Raw genomic sequence first — 22,539 nt, 5'->3', positions numbered from 1 at the left:
AATATACATATTATTCTCTTGACATGATTAATGCTGATGATTTCTGGAAAGAGACACAATCCACTGTGTTATCTCAGCTGGGAAAGGAAAAGTGCCTTTCCAGAGAAAGTACAGGAGTCATGATTGTTGAGGATATGGGGCCAAGCTATGCATACGCCAAAACGCAGATGGCTGCATTGTCTAGGGAGAAGCATCTTCAGGAAAGGGGATTTTTGCCAACTCCTCCTTCTGCTGCAGACCTCATAGTCCCTCCCATGCTCTTCCCAGGGTGGGGTGGGGGAATGGGGGATGACGTATTTTTAACTTGCATCATGAGAGGGAGCTGGGGAAGCCCTGCTGTTCCATGGGTGCCAGTTCATTCCATCTGCAGAAATCTCAGGTGGATCCAAGCCATAAATTGTTCAGCACTTTTTTCTCACATCTCAGAGAACAAAAGGTTTCTTATTATCCAGTACTCAAAGTGATAACTTAGAAATGCCAGCCAGGGCCGAAACATGCTTGCAAGCCATCATGCCATCCAACATACATGGAAGTTCTTCCATTATTTTCAGAAGTGTAGAAGATGGCTGTGCTTAGACAGCTGTGTTCATCCTGTCCATACAAGCTATTGGGTTGGATCCTGTGGATGTGTTGTTCTAGCAGAAGTGCTTTCCTTTGGCAGAAAGAGCCTTTCCATGAGGCAAGAGTATCTCCCGCTGTTCAAAGAACCTCATGAGTCAGGAAGGCTCCTTCCACTGCAGAGTGGAACCTCTACTAGTGCAGCAGATCCACATGATACAAGATCTTTGCTCTCACTTCATGCATTCTTCTAGGGAAGACTCCTGTCATTCAAATCAACAGGTTAGATCCAGTGCAGCATTTCTGCAGACACAAAGACTTCTGCCCATGGAACAGAACTTTCATTGCTTCTTCCTCCTACAGCAGCACCAAGTCTCCCAAATAGGTCTTGAGTGGGGACAGTTGGGGCTGTTGTAGGAGGGAATGCTCTGTCAGGTCTTTGTGCCTGTAGAAAAACAGCACTGGACACAACCCATTTTCTACAACTGAATCCTGGATCAAATGGAGCTTGCCAGTAAACCCGACAGAAACATTATTCACAGTGTTGCTTTGAAATTGTTTATGTCTCTTGGCTTCATTTGCCTGAAATGAAAAAAAAAATCATTTTGGTTTACCAGATGTTTTTACAGCAGCCAACACCATCTCTGAATTTTGCCAGACTACAGCAGCCAGATCCTCAGGGGAAGTCAGAGAGGGTTTCTCAGCAGCAGCCGCAACCACAAGAAGTTATTCCAAGGCCGCCTCTTCAAGAACAGGTGGCAGGTTCTCAAACAGCAGACCGTGAGAGATTAAGAGAAGAAAATATCCTATCCAGCCAGGTAAGTTTACGGAACCCTGTAGTTGTCATACAGACAACTGTATTTTGGGGAAATTTGGACAGTTTCTAAAAAACAAACAAAACTAGTTTTTATTTTAGTGTAATCCAAGTAGTACAAATCATCTACATTCAGCAGCCTTACTCCAGGCAAAATGGTCACGTATACATTTTTCTGAACTGCAGAAATTTCTTTCCAAAGCAGTTCATAACTGGTTCAAACAAGAATAAAAGGCAAAGAAGGCAAGCCCAGAGGAAATGGTGTTGCCCCCTGCTCCCTCCCCAGAAGGGTATTGCTAAGCATCACCAATGAATTTGTCAGCTAAGGCCCAGATATATTCTCACTCAGGCCCAGATCTAATGCAGCTCCATTCTAAGCTCATCTAGCAGTGAAGCGGCTAAGAATGAAACGGAGGGGGAAATGATATTAAAGCCTCCTCCCAGTGTTCTTGTGTTCCTGCAGCAGGATTTGAGTCCAGTGGCACCTTAGAGACAACAAGATTTTCAGGGTATAAGCTTTCGAGAGTCAACACTCCTTTCTTCAGATGCCTACTTCTGGTATCTGAAGAAGGGAGCTTTGATTCTTGAAAGCTTATACCCTGAAAATCTTGTTGTCTCTAAGGTACCACTGGACTCCAATCCTGCTGTTCTACTGCAGACCAACATGGCTGCTTACTTGAAACTGTCTTGCATTCTTGCGGTTCTTAAGGGGCATACAATGTGCCCAAAGCAAATAGCATTTCTGCCTGAAGTACACAGACAAGCTGTAACATGTCCAGAGGAGGGCAACGAAGATGGTGAGGGGTCTGGCGACTAAGTCCTATGAAGAAAGGTTGAAGGAGCTCGGAATATTTAGCTTGGAGACGAGACGACTGAGAGGTGGTATGATAACCATCTTCAAGTACTTGAAGGGCTGCAATACAGAGGATGGTGCGGAGTTGTTTTCCACTGCCCCAGAAGCTCGGACCAGAACCAATGGCTTGAAATTAAATCAAAAGAGCTTTTGGTTAAACATTAGGAAGAACTTCCTGACAGAGCGGCCCCTCAGTGGAACAGACTTCCTCGGGAGGTGGTGGGCTCTCCTTCTTTGGAGGTTTTTAAGCAGAGGCTAGATGGCCATATGATGGCAGTGCTGATTCTGTGAGCCTGGGCAGATCATGAGGGGGAGAGCAGGAGGAGTTGCATCAGTGCTTGGGTTTTGTGGCCCTTCTTACATGCCCAGGGTGGTACCAGTCGCCACCTTGGGGTTGGGTGGTGGTTTTCCAGAGGCTGGTTTGGCTAGGGATCCTGGATATGTTTTGCCATGTTCTGGGCATGGAGCAAGGGTCACTGGGACAGTTGGGGGGTGGTATTTGTGAATTTCTTGCATTTTGCAGGGGGTTGGACTAGATGACCCTAGAGGTACCTTCCAACCCTATGATTCTATGAACTGTCTATCTCTGTAAATGGAGGTCTCCTTGTATAGTGAAATACATCAGTGACATTTCTGGTTGTTCAGACCTGTCAGTCCCTGGCAGGTAGATCTCTCAAGCCCATCTGTAGTGAACACATGTTGGTTCCATAAGAAGGAGTTTTATTAGAATCCATACAGTTCAGGTCTGCACTCCATCACAGAGTTTGACAGAAGTGGCAATTCAAATCGGGCAGTCTCTATTATACTTCATTTTCCTGCGCTTCAAACACCAGTTAGAGTTTTGGCACACAAGCTTACACAAGTTCTGTGAGAATCAACTTAGTTATGACTATGAATCAGATAGACAACAACTTATTCCCAGCATCTGGGGAGAGTAGCTGAAACTGGCATTTAGATACTTCAAGGTTACAGCTAGCTGAGACTCACATATTTCTCTAAGATAAGGGAGAGGCCCTTGCTTGGGTCCTCAGTAACATCTGCACTACAGTTATGCAGGAAGAGAGAGTGTGCGTTTTAATTAATACACATTAATACAATAGCATGACTTTAGCATAATGTCAGCAGCAACACAATCATGGCATGTATGAGACAGACAGACATGACGGGAATTTAAAAGGGAAAAAAACCCATTAATGGTCTTCTGAAATTGACCTTTTTTGCTACTGACCTACCTCTCTAAAAGTAGAGTAGTCCATTGATTTCAGTATTTCATTAATCATCTGGGCACTGAGTGCTTAACTGAATAAATACAAAGTTGCATGCTGTTTAAAAACCTTGCCTTTTGGAGAGGTCTGTAGTGAAGGGGGTGAGATAATTTACAGTTTATTAATCAAGTATTCATAATAAAAGCTGGATAAAAAATAGTTCTGCCTTTGAATTTCCATTGCAATGACTGATTTTTCTTCCCTTTCAATTAGTTAACTAATTTTTTTTATTTAATCAACCAATTAAGGCCTGCTCTCCAACTGTATCAGATTTATCTAAAGAATTAGCCTTTTGGATGTATTAGCTGCATGCTTTATCTGACGCTTTGCAGACCTCTGGCTATGATTCAAAGCATGCTTTCTTCAGTGATGCAAGGCAAAAGTTGGCATGTCTAGTATTTAATTACATTGTTAGCTGAGCTTTGCATTTCCTGATTTCTGTGTATGATGAAATATACGAATATTCCCCCACCACCCCGCCCTGGTTATTTGGTTAAAAAGTACAGCGTTTCAGACAGTAATTCAATCACTGCGCCTTACAGTGGTTTGATATTCAGATCTTGCAAAATGTACTAAGTGGCAAATATTTTCTTCAAAGTGTCCTTAATTCCCCCCTATCTATCATAATATGATCAAGGCAAAATGGCTGTTGTCCTCTTGGGACTTGCAGTGGAAGCTAGGGTCAACAGGATGCACTGGTACAAAACCACTTAGGCGAGACCCATCCAAAGGATGTAACTGGAGTGTAGGGTCATGTTCTCATCACTTATATTACACTCTTCAGGTGTTTACATCAGTGGAGGCTAGGGTCCCCAACCTATTTGAGCTTGTGTATACCTCTGGAATTCTGACACAGAATGGTGGGCGCAACCAAAAAAAATGGCCACCAGGGGAGGTGGAGCCACAGAGAGAGAGAGAGAGAGAGACAGAGAGAGAGCACAAGTACAGGGGATATGAAGAGTAATTTTTTAAAAAAATCACTGGGAAATAAGAGTGTGAGAGGGAATAAAACTGTGGTGGCATCTTCTGCCAGAACAATGTTATTTTAATCTGCAGTCAATCAGATCCCCAGCGGCCAGTCAGAAGTCCACCCACTTTCTAAAAACACTTGGTGGGTGCCATAGCACCTAAGGCACCACACTGGGGACGCCTGGTTTACATTATCCCAGTAATCTTTACAATAGCCCAGTAAGATGAGTATATTTTTGCAGAAGGGGGAGGGAACAGGGACTGATACTGAAATAAGAGAAGCTGAAGGACATGTATTTACTTCTTGGCTGAAATGAAATTTCACCCTTAGCTGCTGTGCCACACAAGCATAAGATCTCGAATGTTGTAAAACCGACACTGAGGAGGAATTTACATCCTTTAGAAGAATGAAATGATTACTCTGGCAAACATCCTAACATATCAGTAGATTTCCCCCCCCCCCCCCGCAAGTCAAAAACTCTAAATGTTAATAAAACATGATAAAACATTTGAACTTGTATTTGGGTCGAATAAGAGATGACCATCCTGACCTGGATAGCCCAGGAAAGCCTGATCTCACCAGATCTCAGATACTAAGCAGGGTCAGCCTTGGTTAGTAATTGGATGGGAGACCTCCAGTGAAGGCCAGGGTTGCAGAGGCAGTCTCTTGTCATGAAAGCCCCACCAGGGGTCACCATAAGTCGGCTATGACTTGATGGCACTCTTCACCACCAAGAGATAAGACATAAATATCTAGTCTGTAAAAAAAACAGGCACACTACTCTAATAGCGCACTTCACTGGATGCTTTTATGCCCACGCCACTTCTGAAATAAATGGGAGCTAAACAGCAACGCTTGTATAACAATACTCATTTCTTTTATCGACCATTTATCCCCTGACACCCCCCCCCCACACACACATACTAGATTCTGGGAGTTCTGGATTCAAAACCCTACTCTGACATGAAGCTCATTGGATGACCTTGGGATAGTCAGGTTCTCAACTTAATCTAGTTCTCTGGGTTGTGAGGATAAAGCGGAAGAATAGAGAACCACATATGCTGCACTGAGCTTTGTGGAGGAAGAACAAGATAAAAATGAACTAGACAGACTAATTTAAAGGGTGAAAGATGGGTCCTTTTAAAATCCTATTTTTGGTCTTTCCTTAATGTGTTAATAACAATACAGAGGAGGCTAGTTTCAGTTAGCAGAAAGCATGCAGGTATTGAGGGGTTAAATTCTCCGGACCTACAGTATCTTCCTGTAAAATACTAGGCCAGTATCGTTATTTCTATACCGCAAAGAGGAGGAATGAGGCTTAGAGAAAGGCTTACCTAAGGCACATAGCAAGTTTGTGCTGAGCTGAGACCTCCAGATCACAGCTCCTCCTCCAAGCTACTATGCCACACAAGACTGGTGCCTCTAAAGTCACCTACCTGTGGCTTGAAGGAAGACAGCTTTATTTGCAAGTACCTCACTGGGACTGTAATGGTTCTTGAAGCAGGTTGTGCCTCAGGTAATAATACCTTTTCTTTTTTAACCAGAGAAATTAGTATGTGGTTTCAAAATAGCCTGCCTTTTGGAAGTTATGTTCTATTACTCCAGTGTAAATTTGCACCTGTGTTCCCGTTGTCCAAAATATTCATGCTTCTTCAAACATCTGAGAAGTATAAATTGCTCTATCCCCATTTAGTTTGCTGCGAATATGGATTTTTCTTTTTTTTACAAAATATCCCTTCATTGACCTAAAAATAGAATAGGAAAGTATCATATTAAGTGTCTTGTATGAAAGGTATGGATGAACCGTTTTATGAGAACAATTTTATGACAGTTTCATGTGTTTCTATAATAAAGCCAATGCACTTGAGCCAGAGAATTGTGAATGGAGTTCTCCTTGCAGAATGGATCTTACCCACCACCCCTTTCCTACTGCAGCCTCCTTCATCCACCCAAAATCTGCTCCTGAGGGTCAGGGCAACCTTGAGAATCATGTAGGATGCCGCATGAAAGGCTGCAGAGCTAAGGGAAGGGGAAATCAACAGAAATCTCTCCTCGTCCTTGTCTGGAGTGCCCTTCTGTACCTACAACAAACCTTTGGATCAACTCAAAGACTTTGATTATTGTTGTTAACTGTTCCAGGATCAGAAATCAGAGAGAACCACAACAGGGATGCAAGAGAACTGCCATTCTTCCAGCACTTTAACTCCGCAATTTAGCAACTCTTCCATGCTCTCACAATCTGTGAGTCTAGCTCCACCTGCTGACCTTCTACAGGATAGCAGCCTCCAGCTTAGTACTCCGGACTACAGCCACGATCGACAACTGAGGTAAAATGATTGTATAATGAAGCGCTGCGTTCTTTCTTTTTAAAAATGTACATAATTGCCTGTTTATCTGTCATACAGTAATTAGCTAAAGACCATGAACAATAAGACAAATGTTCATTTGATCATCTTGAAAGAAAGAGAGGTAAGGTCCAGGGGCCCAAGCACATTAGGTGCCATTAGAATGTGGGCTCATCTGGTTAGAAATATCCCTGTCCCAGGAACATTCACAACATGGTTACACTGCATGGTAAAGGTATGTAAATGCTGCATGTAGAGGTGGTGGAAAATTTGTGATGTGATTTCTGTTTTGGGGAACAGTTCTGTGGCAATCACAATGCGTAGACCCACTCCTAGTGAAGGATAAAATGATTTTATGTTGAAATTCCTCTTTATTCCAGAATGAATGGAAGCCTGTCTCTGAACCCAGTATCCATTCAAGACTGCCAAATACACAAACTAGCCTTTGAAGAACTATCTCCTTTCCCCTTGTATGCAACTCATCTGTTCTTCACTGACACTGAATTAATATGCTTTAATTTTCTGTTTCTTAGACTTTTACTCAGTCAGCCTATTCAGCCAATGATGCCTGGTTCCTGTCATGCAAGGCAGTCATCAGACATTGGTGTGGCTTCTCAACAAACTAAGTATGTAATATTTATTTGGGGGGAAACATAAGTTTTGCAATATCGTGAAATACCTTTAAAGTGAGTGAGATCATGAAACCACTACTCATCCAGTGAGGTACTTGAGCTAAGAAAACTATGTCAGAGCTGGAATGTCTCTACTTTCTGGTCATCAAGATTCTGTACCTACGTTCTCCATCATAGAGTTTATATGCCTACCCAAGCTCCCCTCAGATCAAGTTTTCTTACATCCTAGTTGCTGAATCCTTCCCTCCTCCACTGATTATGTACATAGCTCATCTCATGGCCACCTTAAGAGCTTGGGATGTAATACCTGTTAGAAGGGTTATGTATGTAATGAAACTTGAGGATGGCTACTTGAAAAGTAGTCTGTTTGGTAAGTGCAAATTGGGACAGATGCCACATGGTGTTAAATATTCAATTTACCTACTCACACCATTGTTTATCTCTGTTTATCCTATACATTTCTACTCCTAAAATCCTTCCACATATTCCCAATAATCTGGCCCACTCAAAATAGCAAGGCCACCTCAATCCTAGGGTCCAAAAGGCTGTGTTGTTGCAACTTCTCTGCCTTGCCCCCAATCAATCTCCTTCAGTACTTGTAGCACTTTCAAGATGGACCTAGACATCTACAACTGAACAGAGGGATATTACGTAGAAATAAAGGCACTTGACTGTCTAATATTACATGTTTTCTGTACGAGATTAATCTCCTCAAATACTCAGGTTCTGAATCAGCAGCACCTGCTGTTCCTCCCATTTGCTCATAATAATTGTGCTGCTGGACTTTCCTCCCCTTCCCCCTGCCCTGATAATAGGTATTCTCAAAGCCTACAAGCGTTCCAAAGTTTGGAAGTGCAAGCTTCTGGCAGCAGGGCACCCATAGTGCTGATGGATCAAGCAGTATTACATCCAGGGTTCCCTGCGGCACTGCCCTCTCAGGCTTCATCTCTGCCACCTATGCAACTAGAACGTCAACCGCATCAACAGCAATGCTACCTTCAGGTGAGAGGGAGCAGCAATGACAGAAGCTCTTTCCGGTCCTTCTAAGGGGAGGGGGGTAGAACTGAGAGCCAGTGTGTTATAGTGGTTAAAGTGTTGAACTATGATCTGGGAGACCCAGGTCCGAAACCCCATTCGGCCACGGAAGTTTTCTGGGTGACCTTGGGCCAATCACTCTCTCTCAGCCTATCCTACCTCACAGGGTTAAGGATAAAATGGAGGAGAGGAGAATGATGTAAACTCCTTTCAGTCCCCATCGGGGAGAAAGGTGGGATATAAATGAGTAGATACAGGGGTTTTTTTCTGGGAAAAGAGGTGGCGGAACTCTCGAGGGAAATGAGGAAGAAACACATGGGATTCTTTGAAATCATATTATTTTCAAGCACTATTGCCGAGTATTTTCAAGAGGTGCTGGAACTCCGTTCCCCTGCATTCCCCCTGAAAAAAAGCCCTGAGTAGATACATAAATAGAATGAACGAGCATTGGGAAGCCCTGAGTAGATACATAAATAGAATGAACGAGCATTGGGAAGCAGGTGGTAAGACCTTCCTGTGACCTGTGCACATTTATTGGAACAGGAACAAAGTCTACTAATGTGCAAATGTATCGATGTGGTACATGCATAGAGTCTACACATACATTTAAATGTAGTTGGGGAGCAAACCTAGCTGTGTGATTGCATTCCCACTGGGCATTCATTCTGTGCCTTTAGAAAGCTTGAAAAGAGGTTCTATATAATGTATAATTTTGCTCTTATTCATACAACACTGAAGGGTGTTTTTTTTTAAAGAATGGCAGAAGAAAATGCTAGGTCACAAGTTTATATGCATCAGTTTGGGATTTGATTTCTCATGATTTTATTTACCTGAGTGAAAGATGTTACGGCTGTTTAATAGACACCAAAACAACGGGAAAAACCTGAATTAAAAATGTACGTGTGTGGATGCTCATGAGCGAATGTGCATGCACACACATGAAGAGCATTTAGCAATAATATGAAGCATTTGGTCATATTACTCTAAAGAAACATCTTGTATGTTAGTAATAGAAATGAAAACACACTGGTGACAGACCAGTGAGAGACATGAAGGCATTGCTTACTAATTGACTCATCTCAAAATTGCTTATTATTTGTCAAGAAACACTAACAATGCATTTTTAAGCAAAACTACAACTTGCTAAATTCATGAGATCTGCTTAGGATTGCACTGTGTGTAGAGTATCCCTTGTCTTGAAGTAGTTCTAGAATCATATTTGAGTCTTCAAGTCGTCATGCGGAGTTCCTGCCTCATGGAATTCCTGGTTCAACTAAGAGCACTCAACAATAACTGGGGCTCCCACAGAAACATGAAATAAGGGTTAACTTGTACAAGCCGATACAAGCGCAAGTTTTTTGGCTGCCTTTGAGTTGTACCTACCTAAAAGGGTGTTGTGAACATAAAATAGAGGCAGAGAGAGAGAGGTATGCTGCCCTGAGCTCCTTGGAGGAAATAAAATAAAAAAGAAATAAAACTTGCTCAGGCCAAAAAAACAAGGAGAACCTTGTATGACAAAATGGGATATTAAGGTTGCAGTCTTAAACACTCTTACTAGGGATTAAACCCCTTTGAAATTAGTAGGATGTGTCTGAATAAAAATGCTGGGGATTATTGCAACAACCATTTCCAACTATCATGGGTGTATACCCAGGCAGACATGATTGCCATATGAAGAGAGTGGAGCTGCTGCAAGAGATAATGGGAAAAGATACCCATTGACAATGGAGGAGTGACAGGGATGGAAGAATTCACCTTTCCTCTGTTTAGTTAACCCTGCGATTGCTGCAGTTGATCCAAAAAGCTTCAGTTAACATAAATGGTGCAGGATTTAGATCTCTTTAGCTAATGTTTCAAGTTTTCCACAAACCATTCATTCCAGTCAACAGGGTCCAAATACGATAGCAAATTTTTGCTGTATACTTTCGATAAGGAAACAGATGCTACAATTTTTGATTGCCTTGAATTTTGTTTTGTCTGTAGGTGCAGTCTGTAGGCCCTTTGCACAGCGAGCAAGCAGATTCTCTAGTCTTGCCTTCCTACTCACCGCAGCAAGGGAGTGTAGCATACCATCAGGTGCAGTCACAGCAGCAGCAGCAGCAGCCTGCAGCCAGAACCATCAGTTTGCCAGAGTCTTCAAACGTGCAACAACGTCTACAATAGAATCACATCAGGCACTGTCAGTGCAGTTAGCTTTATTTATAGTGGTTGGGGCGAGGGGGGAATGCTGGCTTTTGCACACGTGTTCTTTTTCAAAGCTTTGTGATAAAAAGAGACTATCAAGTGCAAACTGTGGTGGATAGTGCAATAGAAATGAGTGGGAATCACTTTGCAGATGTTTGCACGATTTTGTGACTGTGTTATGAACAGTAATACTAATGTATACAATCACATGCAAACTGTGGCACTAATTGATGTGTCTCAGTAGAAGGTTCTTCTGAATACTTCAACCAGAAAGTACTCTTGCTATTCCCCAAAAAGTAGACCCAAGTTACTTGGCCTTCACTATTTTGATTGAATAATGAAAAGCACTGGTTCAGAGAGATCTTTTGAGGGAAACGACAAAATATTATTTTATTGTTAACATTATTATTTTGCACAACTGCACAAAGAACGTAACCTAGCACTTTCAGTAAAGAAAAATCTGTTATGGTGGCCAAAAAGCACTTCCAGTGACATAAAACATAATGTCATTGAGTAAAACAGTGCCCTGCGGTATATAGTCCTTTGACTCATAACTTAAAAGTATTAAACTTGTTACCTTCTCGCTATTCTAATGTTTTAAAGAAATTACACTGGACAGTTTCTGTTTACTCAGTGGATTACAGTTTATAAACAGCAAATCTAAGCACAATCACACAGCTATTGTTTCAGCATACCTGTCTTGCTCTTTAAACACTTTAAAGAGGGTCTCCTACAAACTGAACAGCCCCCTAACAACTGTTCACAGAACAAGCATCTGGAAAAAATATGCACTGTGTTACAGCCCAATAACTGGGAAAATGCTGCAAACTATTACATATCTGTTTCATTATGATACTTAGGATTCAAAGAGTTGCACTTTTGTATGTTTTATGTTGATGTTTCTTAAAAAAGATTTTATGTAATTATAAAAGAAGTAGTGTATTATATAGCTGTTGTAAAAAAAAAACACCCAAACCCAACCTATTTCTATATAAAATAAAAGTATATGGGATTATGTGGAAATTATTTTGTATATGAACTACCCATTCATTTCACAAGTCTGAAGTTTTCTCTCGTGCTTTTTTGTGAGTAAACATTTTGCAGTAAATAATTAGTAATATTTTTGTAGAGGCAGTTTCTGTCTCATGCTGCTTTCAATGGCAGCCCCAAAGCCTAATTCTATGGGATGTCCAGGGGTTCATTGGTGTATCAGCCTTCGCATCTAATATGAAGCAAGATGGGTCCGTGCAGTCTGTAGTAGCTAGTCAGTCAGTGGGGTGCGGCTTGTTTGCGATGTGGATTGCATTATCCTTAAGAGTGACTTGTGTAAAAGAACTTACAGTCAGACATGAAGGTTGGGCAACTCATACATCAATCATGTAAAACTTGGGGTAGAATAAATCAGATTCTGAGGAACAAAACCACCAGTTATTTATTACTAAATATTGGGCTGTGGGGCTGTGAGCATCACATATTATATATCAAGCAAAAATATTTGGGATGGTACCAGCTGTGGTAAATTTTGGAGATGAGAATCTGTTGATCATGGGGTTGGGGTGCCCCAAAGCTTATTTGTGGTGTGGGGTTTATATTACACATATAGTTCTGTGCTGAATTAAGAATGAGGTACCAACTACAGTCTCACATACTCACAAACACAGGAGTTAACAGAGCTACTTCAGAATGCCGTCCATTAATTTTCATTTTTTTTCTTCAGTGCATTTTTATCCCACACAAGCTAGGATAAGGAACACGGTCTGCCCCTGCATTTTATCCTCACAATAACCTTGTGAGGTAGAAGGGCAAAGTTCAAGTCCAATAGCACCTTAAAGACCAACAAGATTTCCAGGATATAAGCTTTACCTGGATGGCCCAGGCTAGCCTAAGCTCCTCAGATCTCAGAAGCTAAGCAGGGTTGGCCAGACCACCAAGGAAGTCCAAAGATGCTACACAGAGGCAGGCAATGCCAAACCACCAATGAACATCTATTGCTGTGAAAACCCTACCGGGTCGCCATAAGTCAGCTGCAACTTGACACATACAGAAGCTCTGGAGAGTCAAAGCTCCCTTCCTCAGATACAAGTAGGCAGCGTATCCTGCCAGAGAGACTGGCCCAAGGTCACCCAGATAATTTTATAGCAAGAAGACATTTGAACTGAAGCCCAACACTCGACATTCTCAAAAGTGACACACAGACCAAAGGCAAGCCTACTTTACTACATTGGGAATCACTATTTCAGAAGAACTAAGAGCCCTCTGACACCTTAAGGACTTAATGGGTTGATTGCGACAAGTGCTTGCACGATGGAGAACTTTCTAGATGTATCACACTTTGCCATGTCTGGGTCTAGTCACTTGCAAAGTTTCAGCTTGCATCACCCACAAACAACACACTGATCTCTCCCTGGCGAGAATTCCAAGGGTTGGGGCCATGCACGCTGAACGACATCTCTGCAGTAAGCAGCAAGTTACGAAGATTTAAAAAGGGCGCATGCGCACAATCACAATTTTAATAATAACATTCGATGTATATACTGCCCTTCAAGATGACTTAATACCCACTCAGAGCAGTTTACAAAGTATGCCATTATTATCCCCACAACAGAACACCCTGTGAGGTGGGTGGGGCTGAGAGAGCTCCTAGAAGCTGTGACTGACCCAAGGTCACCCTGCTGGCTTCAAGTGGAGGAGTGAGGAATCAAACCAGGTTCTCCGGATTAGAGCCCTACGCTCTTAACCATTATACCAAACTGGCTCTCCCGATTGTCTCCAGATGTGGTAGAGACCGTAAACATAGACGGCTGCTCTAGAGGCTAGAGAAACACCATACACGTATCCTTACGACCTCCCATAACTGAATGGTGTCGATATATTGTCGAAGGCAATGGTGTCGCTCTGTCCTTGCAGTTTCGCTCCTTAGACCAGCCAAAAGTTCAATTGAATACCGGAACCACTAGCGAGGATGCGGCTCTCTCCGCGCCCTCCTAACTCGGAAGAGTTCTCTCTCGTCTCGCTATTTCCTTTTCTCTATGGTTGGCTTCGGCTTCCTTATTTTTTTCCCAGAATACCCAGCGCCTTCCTTTCTGGTCTGGTCCCCAAAAGGGTGAGTAGAAGTGGCCGAAGTGGTGATTCTTATCCGGAGCCATCCGTCTTTCCGCGGCCCACACCGGCGGTGGTCCAAGGGGTCTTGGCTGCCTGGGTCTGGGACGCTTTTGTGGGGCTCTGTATTTCTGAGTCTGGTGCGGAAATGGCGCCAGACCGAACCGAGAGCCGCCGCCCCCACCCCCGCGCCCAGGAGCTTCCTCAGGGCCTAGTCCACTTTCTGCTTAGAGACGGCGGAGGGACTGGCGTGGCTGGAGGTCTTAAGGGCCACTCAGCCAAGGCGTTGAGAAGGGGAAAGAGATATTTCAGTATTGCTGGGAGTTGGGAAACGAGGTGGGTTTAAAGTAGTCCTGTAGCCGTCTTAATACATCGTGGTAAGTGGAGCGGAGAGACGAACTCGAAAAGGCTGTGATATGATTCTTCCCTACCGGAATCTTGCTTTCCCCCTTCATTGTAACTTTAGTACTTCTTCTGAGAAGACTTTTGCGTGGAATGCTTGTTCTTGCACGAAAAATTAATCCAGTATGCTAGTATGATGGAGGTGGGAGAGGAGGTAGAACGTACCTCAGGATGGATCTTGGCATTCTCAGTATTAAGGCTGGAGATTTATTTGACTTGCAGAATATTGTGCGAGTGGCCTGGTGCTTCTTTTATTTTATATATATGTTTAATTGATTGGGGAAAAGGAGTTGCATATTCTGTAGAAGGGGGAATAGCCTTGGCAAGGTAGTTTTTAATAACGGACTCTCGGATGATGAATGGGTTGGTAGAAAGAGTCTCTGCAACTGCAGTTTGAATTATTTTTTTTAATCAATTTTTATTGAATGTTTTAACATACATTCCCATAATACATAATATAACTACATTTACCCTTTAAATCAGTATATATGCCCCCCATCCCTTCCCCCTCCCTTTTCCCCTTTTTGACTCCCAACAGCATTATAACCCCTTTATTTCTTATTATTATCTCTATTCAAATACTTGTCCCTATTATAAAAGGTAAAGCTTTTTACTTATTCTCTATACATCTTAATAATTGTCCAGAGACCACAACTGTCCTTTTACATCCCACTTGCTTTCAAGATACTCCTTAAGTTTCCCCCAGTCATTTAAAAATTCACTTGGATTTTGATCTTTCAGTTTTGTCATTTTGTCCATCTCCACCATGTACAACAGTTTTTGGATCTGCAGTTTGAATTTGTATCCCAAATGACTGAACTATTAAACATCCCTCAAAGTTATGCAATATGCTTGTATTTGGATTCTGATAATGCTAGCAGTTGGTGTTGCTCACATTATAAATGTACATCAGAACAGTATAGACTTCAGTTGTTGAAATATGTAACAATTTTTTATATTGATCACATTTGTAGAAATATTTCCGTAAATCCTTTTCTGTTTGTGGAATGGAATTCCCAGCATCTCCCCCCCCCCACTTTTCATTATACTTTTCCTCTTTAGATTGCAAATGGATCAGTATTTGGGCTAGTCACGCACTCTCAGCCTAACCTCCCTCACAGTGTTTTTGTGAGAATAAAAGGTAGAGGAGGCTGACGTACACCACTTTGGGTCCCCATTGGGGAGAAAGGTGGGGCATAAATGAAGTAAATAAAATAAATATTTGTTATAATTGGCCAATCTGCTCTTTATATACCTTCTAATAATAATTTCAGCTGCAAATACTGAAAATGTAGGTGAATGCTGCAAATTTATCTAACATTTTGATTATATCCTCCAACCTTTCACTAAGTCTTATTCATCCATATAGATTCCTACAAGTTCAAGTTCGCTCTTCTAGCAGTTCCGGTGTAGAGAATTCTGAATTACAAACCACTGGTGTCAGAAGTGACACCTTAGTTCTCCTCGTCTATTTAAATTTTCCCCACCCTGTTGGAAGTACTAGAATGGGATGGTAGACTTTGTTCTAACATTTTCCATCTTCTATCCTGAAACTGCATAATGTTGCCCAAATGAGTCCTACTCCTGACCTCTTCTTTCTTTTTACCTTCCCTCCACCCTTTTGGCAAAAAATCTTGATGACAAATGAATTGCAGCTGCCCTTGACATAGAAATGCCAGTGTGTGGGTTAACCTCCCAAAACCACCTCCAGGATTCTAAACCAGGGCTTGATCCAATTTCAGAAACTCATTGTAAGTTGAAAACTGACTCCAGTTAACCTGCACACCTGCAGTTCATGAACAGCCAGAGTTGGTTTCTCTCTGAGATTTTCATGTGAGGAGGAGGAGGAAGTCCCTGTGCAAACTCAGCAGCAAGCCAAGTTCATGCATCTCCTGCCTGAAGGAGCTGGGAAGTTCCGCTTTTCTGACCACACTAATCGTGCCATCCTACCCAAAGCTGCACCCACCTAAGCCCATAGATTTCAGTGGGTGTAGCGTTTTTGGTGGTACAAGATAAGCCACAATATCTGACCCCAATAGCTCTCTAAAAATGCCATATTAAGTGCCCTGTATTGATCAGAAATAACTAATTTAGTTTTCTCCTGCAGACTTGTGTGATAAATAACAGTTTGATCAAATAAGCAGAGCATTCTTGTAGGCTGAGGGAAGAGTTGGGGTCGAGCAACATCATCAGTGTTGCATTATATTTGAAACAACTGCAAAATGGGCCTGATGTAAAGCCTGGTGTGACAGAATGAGCTTTTAAATGAAAAGTTTACTAAGTGCAGCACCCAGAGAGTGGAAGGGAAAAGGTGAAAAAACTGTCTGAAGGGAGAATGATTGACAGGTGGCTCCTCTTCTCTGTGATCAGGCCAGTGAGAAGGTAACACTTGGTGCTGACAGAATTGTTGAAGGAGTTAAAGTTTGGAGTCTGACAAGGAGGGTCAGACTAGTAATCCTCTGTGTGAGGAAAAAGGAAAAGTTTGCTCTAATTGGGACAGCTATAGGTTTATGGAAGACTTTTAGTTAAAGTACTTAAATGTGAAAGCCAGGACTAATATACACAGACAAGATAGAACTGGGGGGAGGGGAGGGGCGGTTGTTATTGGCAGAGGAAGGAGACTCCCTTCAGCTAAGTGATCAGGGTTTTATCTTTGGGAGAAGAATAATTCCTGCCCAGTGTTTAAAAAAGGGGGTTTTGGCTCTGAGGAGGATGCTGGGTCTAGTGTAAAGGGAAAAGAGTGCTGTACTGACGTCAGAACATCTAAAGTGAAATCAGTGAAGGAACCTTGTTAAAGTAACCCAAGTCTGAAACTACCAACCTCTCACTTTTAAGATATTTAACCACTGAAACTAAACTTTAAGAAGATTACAGCGCCTAGTGCCTGTGAGGTATTCTGTTCGGCAATAAAAAAGTACCTCAGCTTTTTTTGCCCTGCCTACCTATATACCAACCCTGCCTGTTTAATAAACCTGCTGTTTCCTTTTGAACTTCACTCAGCCTCTAGTGCCATTTCATTTAAAGAAGACATGGGCTCTTGCTTCTCCCCTACCAAATTTTGGGGCTGGGATATAAGTCCTAATTATATGTTTTAAAGTGTGGGACAAAAGACTTTTAAATTATACCCAGAGACATGCTACCAGAGGCTGTCCAGCCACAGCAAGTAATCTTTACCGTTTTGGAGGGAAAATCTGCCTCACTGTGGGGGAATGAGGGGGGCTTACATCATACCTGGCTTTGAAAAGTCTTGATCTTGTATACAGATGGCCCCTGCAAAGAAAGGTGGTGAAAAGAAGAAAGGGCGATCCGCCATCAACGAGGTGGTCACTCGGGAGTATACTATCAACATTCATAAACGTATCCATGGCGTGTGAGTGGCTTTTATTTTCCCTTTATGTATGTATATATACCTTCACCTGGATGACCCAAGCTAGCCTAATCTTGCCAGATCTCGAAAGCTAAACAGGGTCAGCCCTGGTTAGTACTTGGATGGAAGATCAGGTCATTGTGTAGAGGCAGGCAATGGCAAACCACTTTTGTTAAACTCTTCCTGTGAAACCCCCAGCAGGCTGAGACTTGATAGCACTTTATACACACGTATATATGTTAAGCAGTGTAGGAATGGGTCAGGGTGGACACAGAAGGGGGATTTCTTCCAAATCCCTGAAAACATCACATCTCAGTAGTCACACACTTTTAAGGCTTTGTCCTTCTATGCGAAAAACACACAAAACTGATTCCTGAATTGCAATTCTATAACCTGTTACAGTTCATGAGCTATGTTTACAAATGGAGGAAAGTTTCAAATAAGCCAATGTGTTGAGTGCTGGGCAGCAGCCCAAAGTATGTATTTTATTGCTGTAGAAAAACTTGAGTGAATCAAACAAATGCTTTTGATGGAACATACTAATATTTCTGGACAACAAAAATAACACTGTGAGGCTATTGTTGCATTTAGATAGACCAAGACTGTTGCCCCAGTTTGGGTGTGAGGTCCCATTTAAATTCAGGAGTCACTAATTCATCTGCATACACATCAGCCTTTCGTAAAGGCTTGGCACGGCAGAATTAGAAGAGGAAATGGTCTCTCCAGTGAGCTGTTCATGTACAATGGAGCAGGCCTTTTGTTTTTCCTGTTTATAATAGTAAGGTGTGGAGTTCATGCTCTTGTCATGAAATTAAACAGAAGGGCAAGGCATGGGTTCTCTCCGGGGAAGTTGTTTACCACTAGGCATCTTCTCATAAGAGAATCTGATCAGCATTCTCAGCCACTTCTGTAAAATCCTTAATGCTGAGCAGGTAATTTAAATCATGATGCTTATTCTTCAAGTTTAGTAGCACTTGGCTTTGATGACTGCTGTTTTTTTCTCAGGGGTTTCAAGAAGCGAGCTCCACGGGCTCTCAAGGAAATCCGTAAATTTGCAATGAAGGAGATGGGGACACCTGACGTACGCATTGATACCCGCTTGAACAAAGCTGTCTGGGCAAAAGGAATAAGGTACATTTCAGGAGAACTATAATTAATAGTCAACAAAACTTGCTGCACTGGTACTTGCTCTTAGGCCGGAGTGATAAACACAGCTGTACCAATGCAGAGAGTTCCGTTTGTGGGGTCAGATGTACCTGTATGATTCCTGCTGTGGTTATCCATTGCAGCACTGAGACTTTTAATATATAGCTCCTGAACATACTACTAGGATATTGATTGCCAAGTAAATAGTGACAGCTAATAGGACCTGTTTAGACAGTGATACTTAGTGGCTCAGGAGCCGTCTGTGGCACTTTAGCACACCTTTAGCAAACATGGCACCCACCCCCATGCTACCCACCACGGCGACCATTTGAGGGGCAGGAAGGGTCTTTTCGGCCTCTTTTGCTGCTGCGCGGGCCCGCAGGGCAGCAAAGGCCAGAGCTGCTGCTGCTGGACTGTGGCCTCCACCACTGCAGCAGCAGAGCCAAGGTAAGTTGGGGGCTGGGGTTTGTGGTTTTTGGGGTGTTTAAAGGGCCCTGCTGCTTCCAAGTGGCAGGAAAGGGCCAGGTAAGTGGGTTGGAGGGGACGGTGGGGCTAACTGGGAGGGTGAGATGTGGGGGTTCTGGGAGAAAACCCAGCCCCCTGAATCACTTTGGAATGCTTCGAATTTTTACGGAGCATTCCAAAGCAATTCAAAAATCTGAAGCGGCTTGCCACTTCAGGTTTTGGGTATTTCCGAAGCAGGAAACCTGAATATTTTTCAGGTTCACACTCCTACCCAGGAGCGATTGTATCCGTTGCTTGGGTCATTTCCTCATTCCAGAGATCAGCCAGAGCTTTGACAGGAGCTCTGACCATATCAACAGGAAAGTCTAATGCCATCTGAAAACCAGTTGGATACATCAAGCTATAGGGGTGGATCATCTCAGTCAATGATCATATAGATGTGTGCACCTCCAAAAGATTTTGGGGGAAAAATCCAGAATTACCAGAATCCCGAAATGGCATGCTGCTGCTGCAAAGCAGCACGGAAAGGCACATTTAAGCTCCTTGATCTGAAGCTTCCTGAAGCGATACTAATCGCTTCAGGAAGCTTTGAGCTTTGCGAATCCTGAATCATTGCGAGATTCAGGTACTTTACCTGAATTGGAAACCTGAATCGCACCCCTCTGCTTACATAGCATTATTACCCGAGACAAGCCCATGGTTGTCATGAAGACCATGAAATTCTGAGCTGCTTCCAACAAGGTTGCCTTCGCATGGATATTGAAGTGCCCCCAAATAACCAGCCTAGGTGTCAACATGATCTCTGAGATCACCACCACCAGCTCACATGGGCAGCCTGATGGATGTCCTAGACAGGGTGTCAGTCCAGGGGAAGAGAATCCCATTAGACTATAGCAATACCCACCCACCATGCTGATGCATCACTGAGTACCCCCTGGGGCATAGATGGGAGGGGTTAATGCCTCTCCTTTCTCTTGGCCAGATTTTGCGTCTTATCCAGAATTAAATCATGGATGGCTGCTGTTTTGTCTGTAATTGAGCTAGCATTTAAAGGCAAGATGTAGCCCAGTGGGACAGTGATATGGTCACCAGTATCACCCTGACTGTAAGAAGAATCAGAAGGGGCAACTGCCTGCAAATCTCTGCTTTTTCTTCCCTTACCTGGAGTATTCCTTTCCCACTACCGTATCTCACTGTGCCACATCCTATTGATAATGGGACTATCTCCCCCCCCATTCTACTCCCCCCAATCACATTCCCATCTAGCAGTTAACACAAAGACCAACAACCACACTTCAACACTACAATCCAGATACCAGTTCTCAACTTCTTCTTACTATATAATTCAGTAAGCGTATTTCAGACACCTCACTTTATACCCTGGTGCACCACTAGAGGGCGCTGCCATGGAGGGAAGCCTTGGCAAGGCACCATGTCCCTCCAGAAAACGTGCCATGGTGGGAAGCCCAGGATGGGAGCAGGTGGCAATGCCCGCCTCCTGCCTTCACCCAGCTGGTATTAGGAGCGGAGCAGGTGGCAATGCCCTCCCCGTGCCTTAATACAGATGGTATTAGGAGTGGAACAGATGGCAATGCCCACCCACCCCACCTTAACCCAGCTGATAATAGGAGCAGAGCAGGTGGCAATGTCACTCCCCCACCTTAACCCAACTGGGATCAGGAGCAGAACAGGTGACAATACCCACCTCCCTTCACCCAGCTGGGATCAGGAGCAGATCAGATGGCAATGCCTGTTCTCCTTCACCCGACTGGGATCAGGAGTGGAACAGGTGACAATGTCCATCCCCCACCTTAACCCAGCTGGTATTAGGAGTGGAGCAGGTGGCAATGTCCTCCCCTGCCTTAACCCAGCTGGTATTAATGGCAGAGCAGGAGGCAATGCCCTTCTTCCCTTCATCCAGCCAGGATGAGCAGAACAGGTGGCAATGCCTGCCCTCTTCAACCTACTGGAATAAGCCACTGAGCAGGTGGCAATGCCCACCCTGTCTTCACCCTGCCGGAGTCAGGAGCCAAGCATGCAGCTATGCCTGCCTCCCCCTTCAACCTGCCGGAATCAGGAGCAGAGCAGGTAGTAAAGTCTGCTGCCCACCTGTCAGGATCAGGCATGGAGCAGGAGGCAATGCCTGTTCCTCCTTTCACCCTGCAGGGAGCAGGTGGCAATGCCCACCCCCCTTCACCCAGTTGGGATCAGGCTCAGAGCAGGCGGCAATGCCTGTCCCCCTTCACCCAGCTGTAGTCAGGTGCAGAACGGGAGGCAATGCCCCCCTTTACCCAGCATGGAGCAGGTAGCAAAGCCTACCACCCCTTCACATGGCTGAGATCAGGCAGATCAATGTGGAGCAAATGAGAATGCCCACCCCCTCCTTCACCAGGTGGAATCAGCGACAGAGGAGGACTGAATGCCTGCCTGCCCGCCCTCCCCTTTCTAGAGCCCGTTGTATTTTTCCCCCACAACAGGCTTTGTTGCTAGTCTGGTATATGACACAACAGAATGGCATACCTCCCACCCTCCCTTCCTGTAGTTTAATAGAGTTTTAACTAATAGGTGTTATGAATAGTCAGCTCATGAAACAAAGACATTTAAATCTCTATAGTCAATTTTTATAACTAAGGCTGGTGCGAATATAATTGTAAGCCAGGGCCCCTATGAACAACCCTATTGCAAGTCAGTTTTTAAATGTAATTTAGAAAAAATTAAATGCTTATAGTAATGGCAGTAGTGCAGACCTGTAATGTACCAAAGTGCTCTTTTTTTAGTAGTTTTGCATCTTAAATTCTGTAATTGCTAACTTCTGAAGTATTCAACAGGACATGCTTCTAAGTGCATATCAATTGTACTTACAATATCTTTTAGGAATGTTCCTTACCGCATCCGTGTGCGTTTATCCAGAAAACGCAATGAGGATGAAGATTCACCCAATAAATTGTACACTCTGGTTACTTATGTGCCAGTTACTACTTTCAAAAGTAAGTTTTTATATGTCTGTAGAATATGAGAGGGAGGTGGAATTCAGATTTGCTCCTTGTAGTATGTATGAGGGAATGTTTCTGTAGATTAGGAGTTTCTTAAGAAAGAAATGTGTTGTGAATTTTAAATGTATATTTGTGATCTTATGTAGGTTTTTTTTTGTTCCCCACAGGTCTACAGACTGTCAATGTGGATGAAAACTAATCTTTCATTACAATAAAGTTATAAAAAGTAACATTAATGAGCTCAGAGTTTGTTAACTAAAAGCAACAGTACCTTATGTTCATAAATAACTTAGCAGTTCAGTGCTGCCCTGAGCGCAAATATTCCAAGAGGCCTCTAATAAGCCCATTATGATTCTTCAGATGCCTCTCAGAGCTATAGACTGCTTAGCACGGTGGGAGAATATATTGCCT

The 22,539-nt window shown here is 43.2% G+C and overlaps 2 protein-coding genes across 5 annotated transcripts in view; both read left to right on the top strand.

Moving 5' to 3' along the window:
- NPAS2 (neuronal PAS domain protein 2) overlaps positions 1–11,682 on the top strand; it is an 84,273-nt gene extending 72,591 nt beyond the window's left edge. For 2 of the 4 annotated variants that reach the window (XM_054973309.1, XM_054973308.1), the window contains exons 16-20: positions 1,176–1,376; positions 6,600–6,787; positions 7,339–7,431; positions 8,253–8,439; positions 10,456–11,682. In XM_054973309.1, coding sequence (XP_054829284.1) covers positions 1,176–1,376; positions 6,600–6,787; positions 7,339–7,431; positions 8,253–8,439; positions 10,456–10,635 — 849 coding nt within the window. In that variant the 3' untranslated portion in view covers positions 10,636–11,682. The remainder of the gene's footprint in view (positions 1–1,175; positions 1,377–6,599; positions 6,788–7,338; positions 7,432–8,252; positions 8,440–10,455) is intronic. The other 2 variants (XM_054973311.1, XM_054973310.1) reach the window with 2 other exon arrangements.
- Positions 11,683–13,662: 1,980 nt separating this feature from the next.
- On the top strand, positions 13,663–22,358 carry RPL31 (ribosomal protein L31). Its single transcript, XM_054973316.1, has 5 exons — positions 13,663–13,759; positions 17,421–17,527; positions 18,530–18,655; positions 22,010–22,122; positions 22,296–22,358. The coding sequence occupies exons 2-5, from the start codon at positions 17,421–17,423 to the stop codon at positions 22,325–22,327; spliced, it is 378 nt and encodes a 125-aa protein (XP_054829291.1). The 5' UTR covers positions 13,663–13,759; the 3' UTR covers positions 22,328–22,358.
- Positions 22,359–22,539: the final 181 nt, after the last annotated feature.

Source organism: Eublepharis macularius, chromosome 3 (genome assembly GCF_028583425.1).
Source record: "Eublepharis macularius isolate TG4126 chromosome 3, MPM_Emac_v1.0, whole genome shotgun sequence".
Taxonomy (NCBI): domain Eukaryota; kingdom Metazoa; phylum Chordata; class Lepidosauria; order Squamata; family Eublepharidae; genus Eublepharis; species Eublepharis macularius.
The sequence above is the reverse complement of the archived record's forward strand: the minus strand, read 5'-3'. Positions and strand labels throughout refer to the sequence as shown.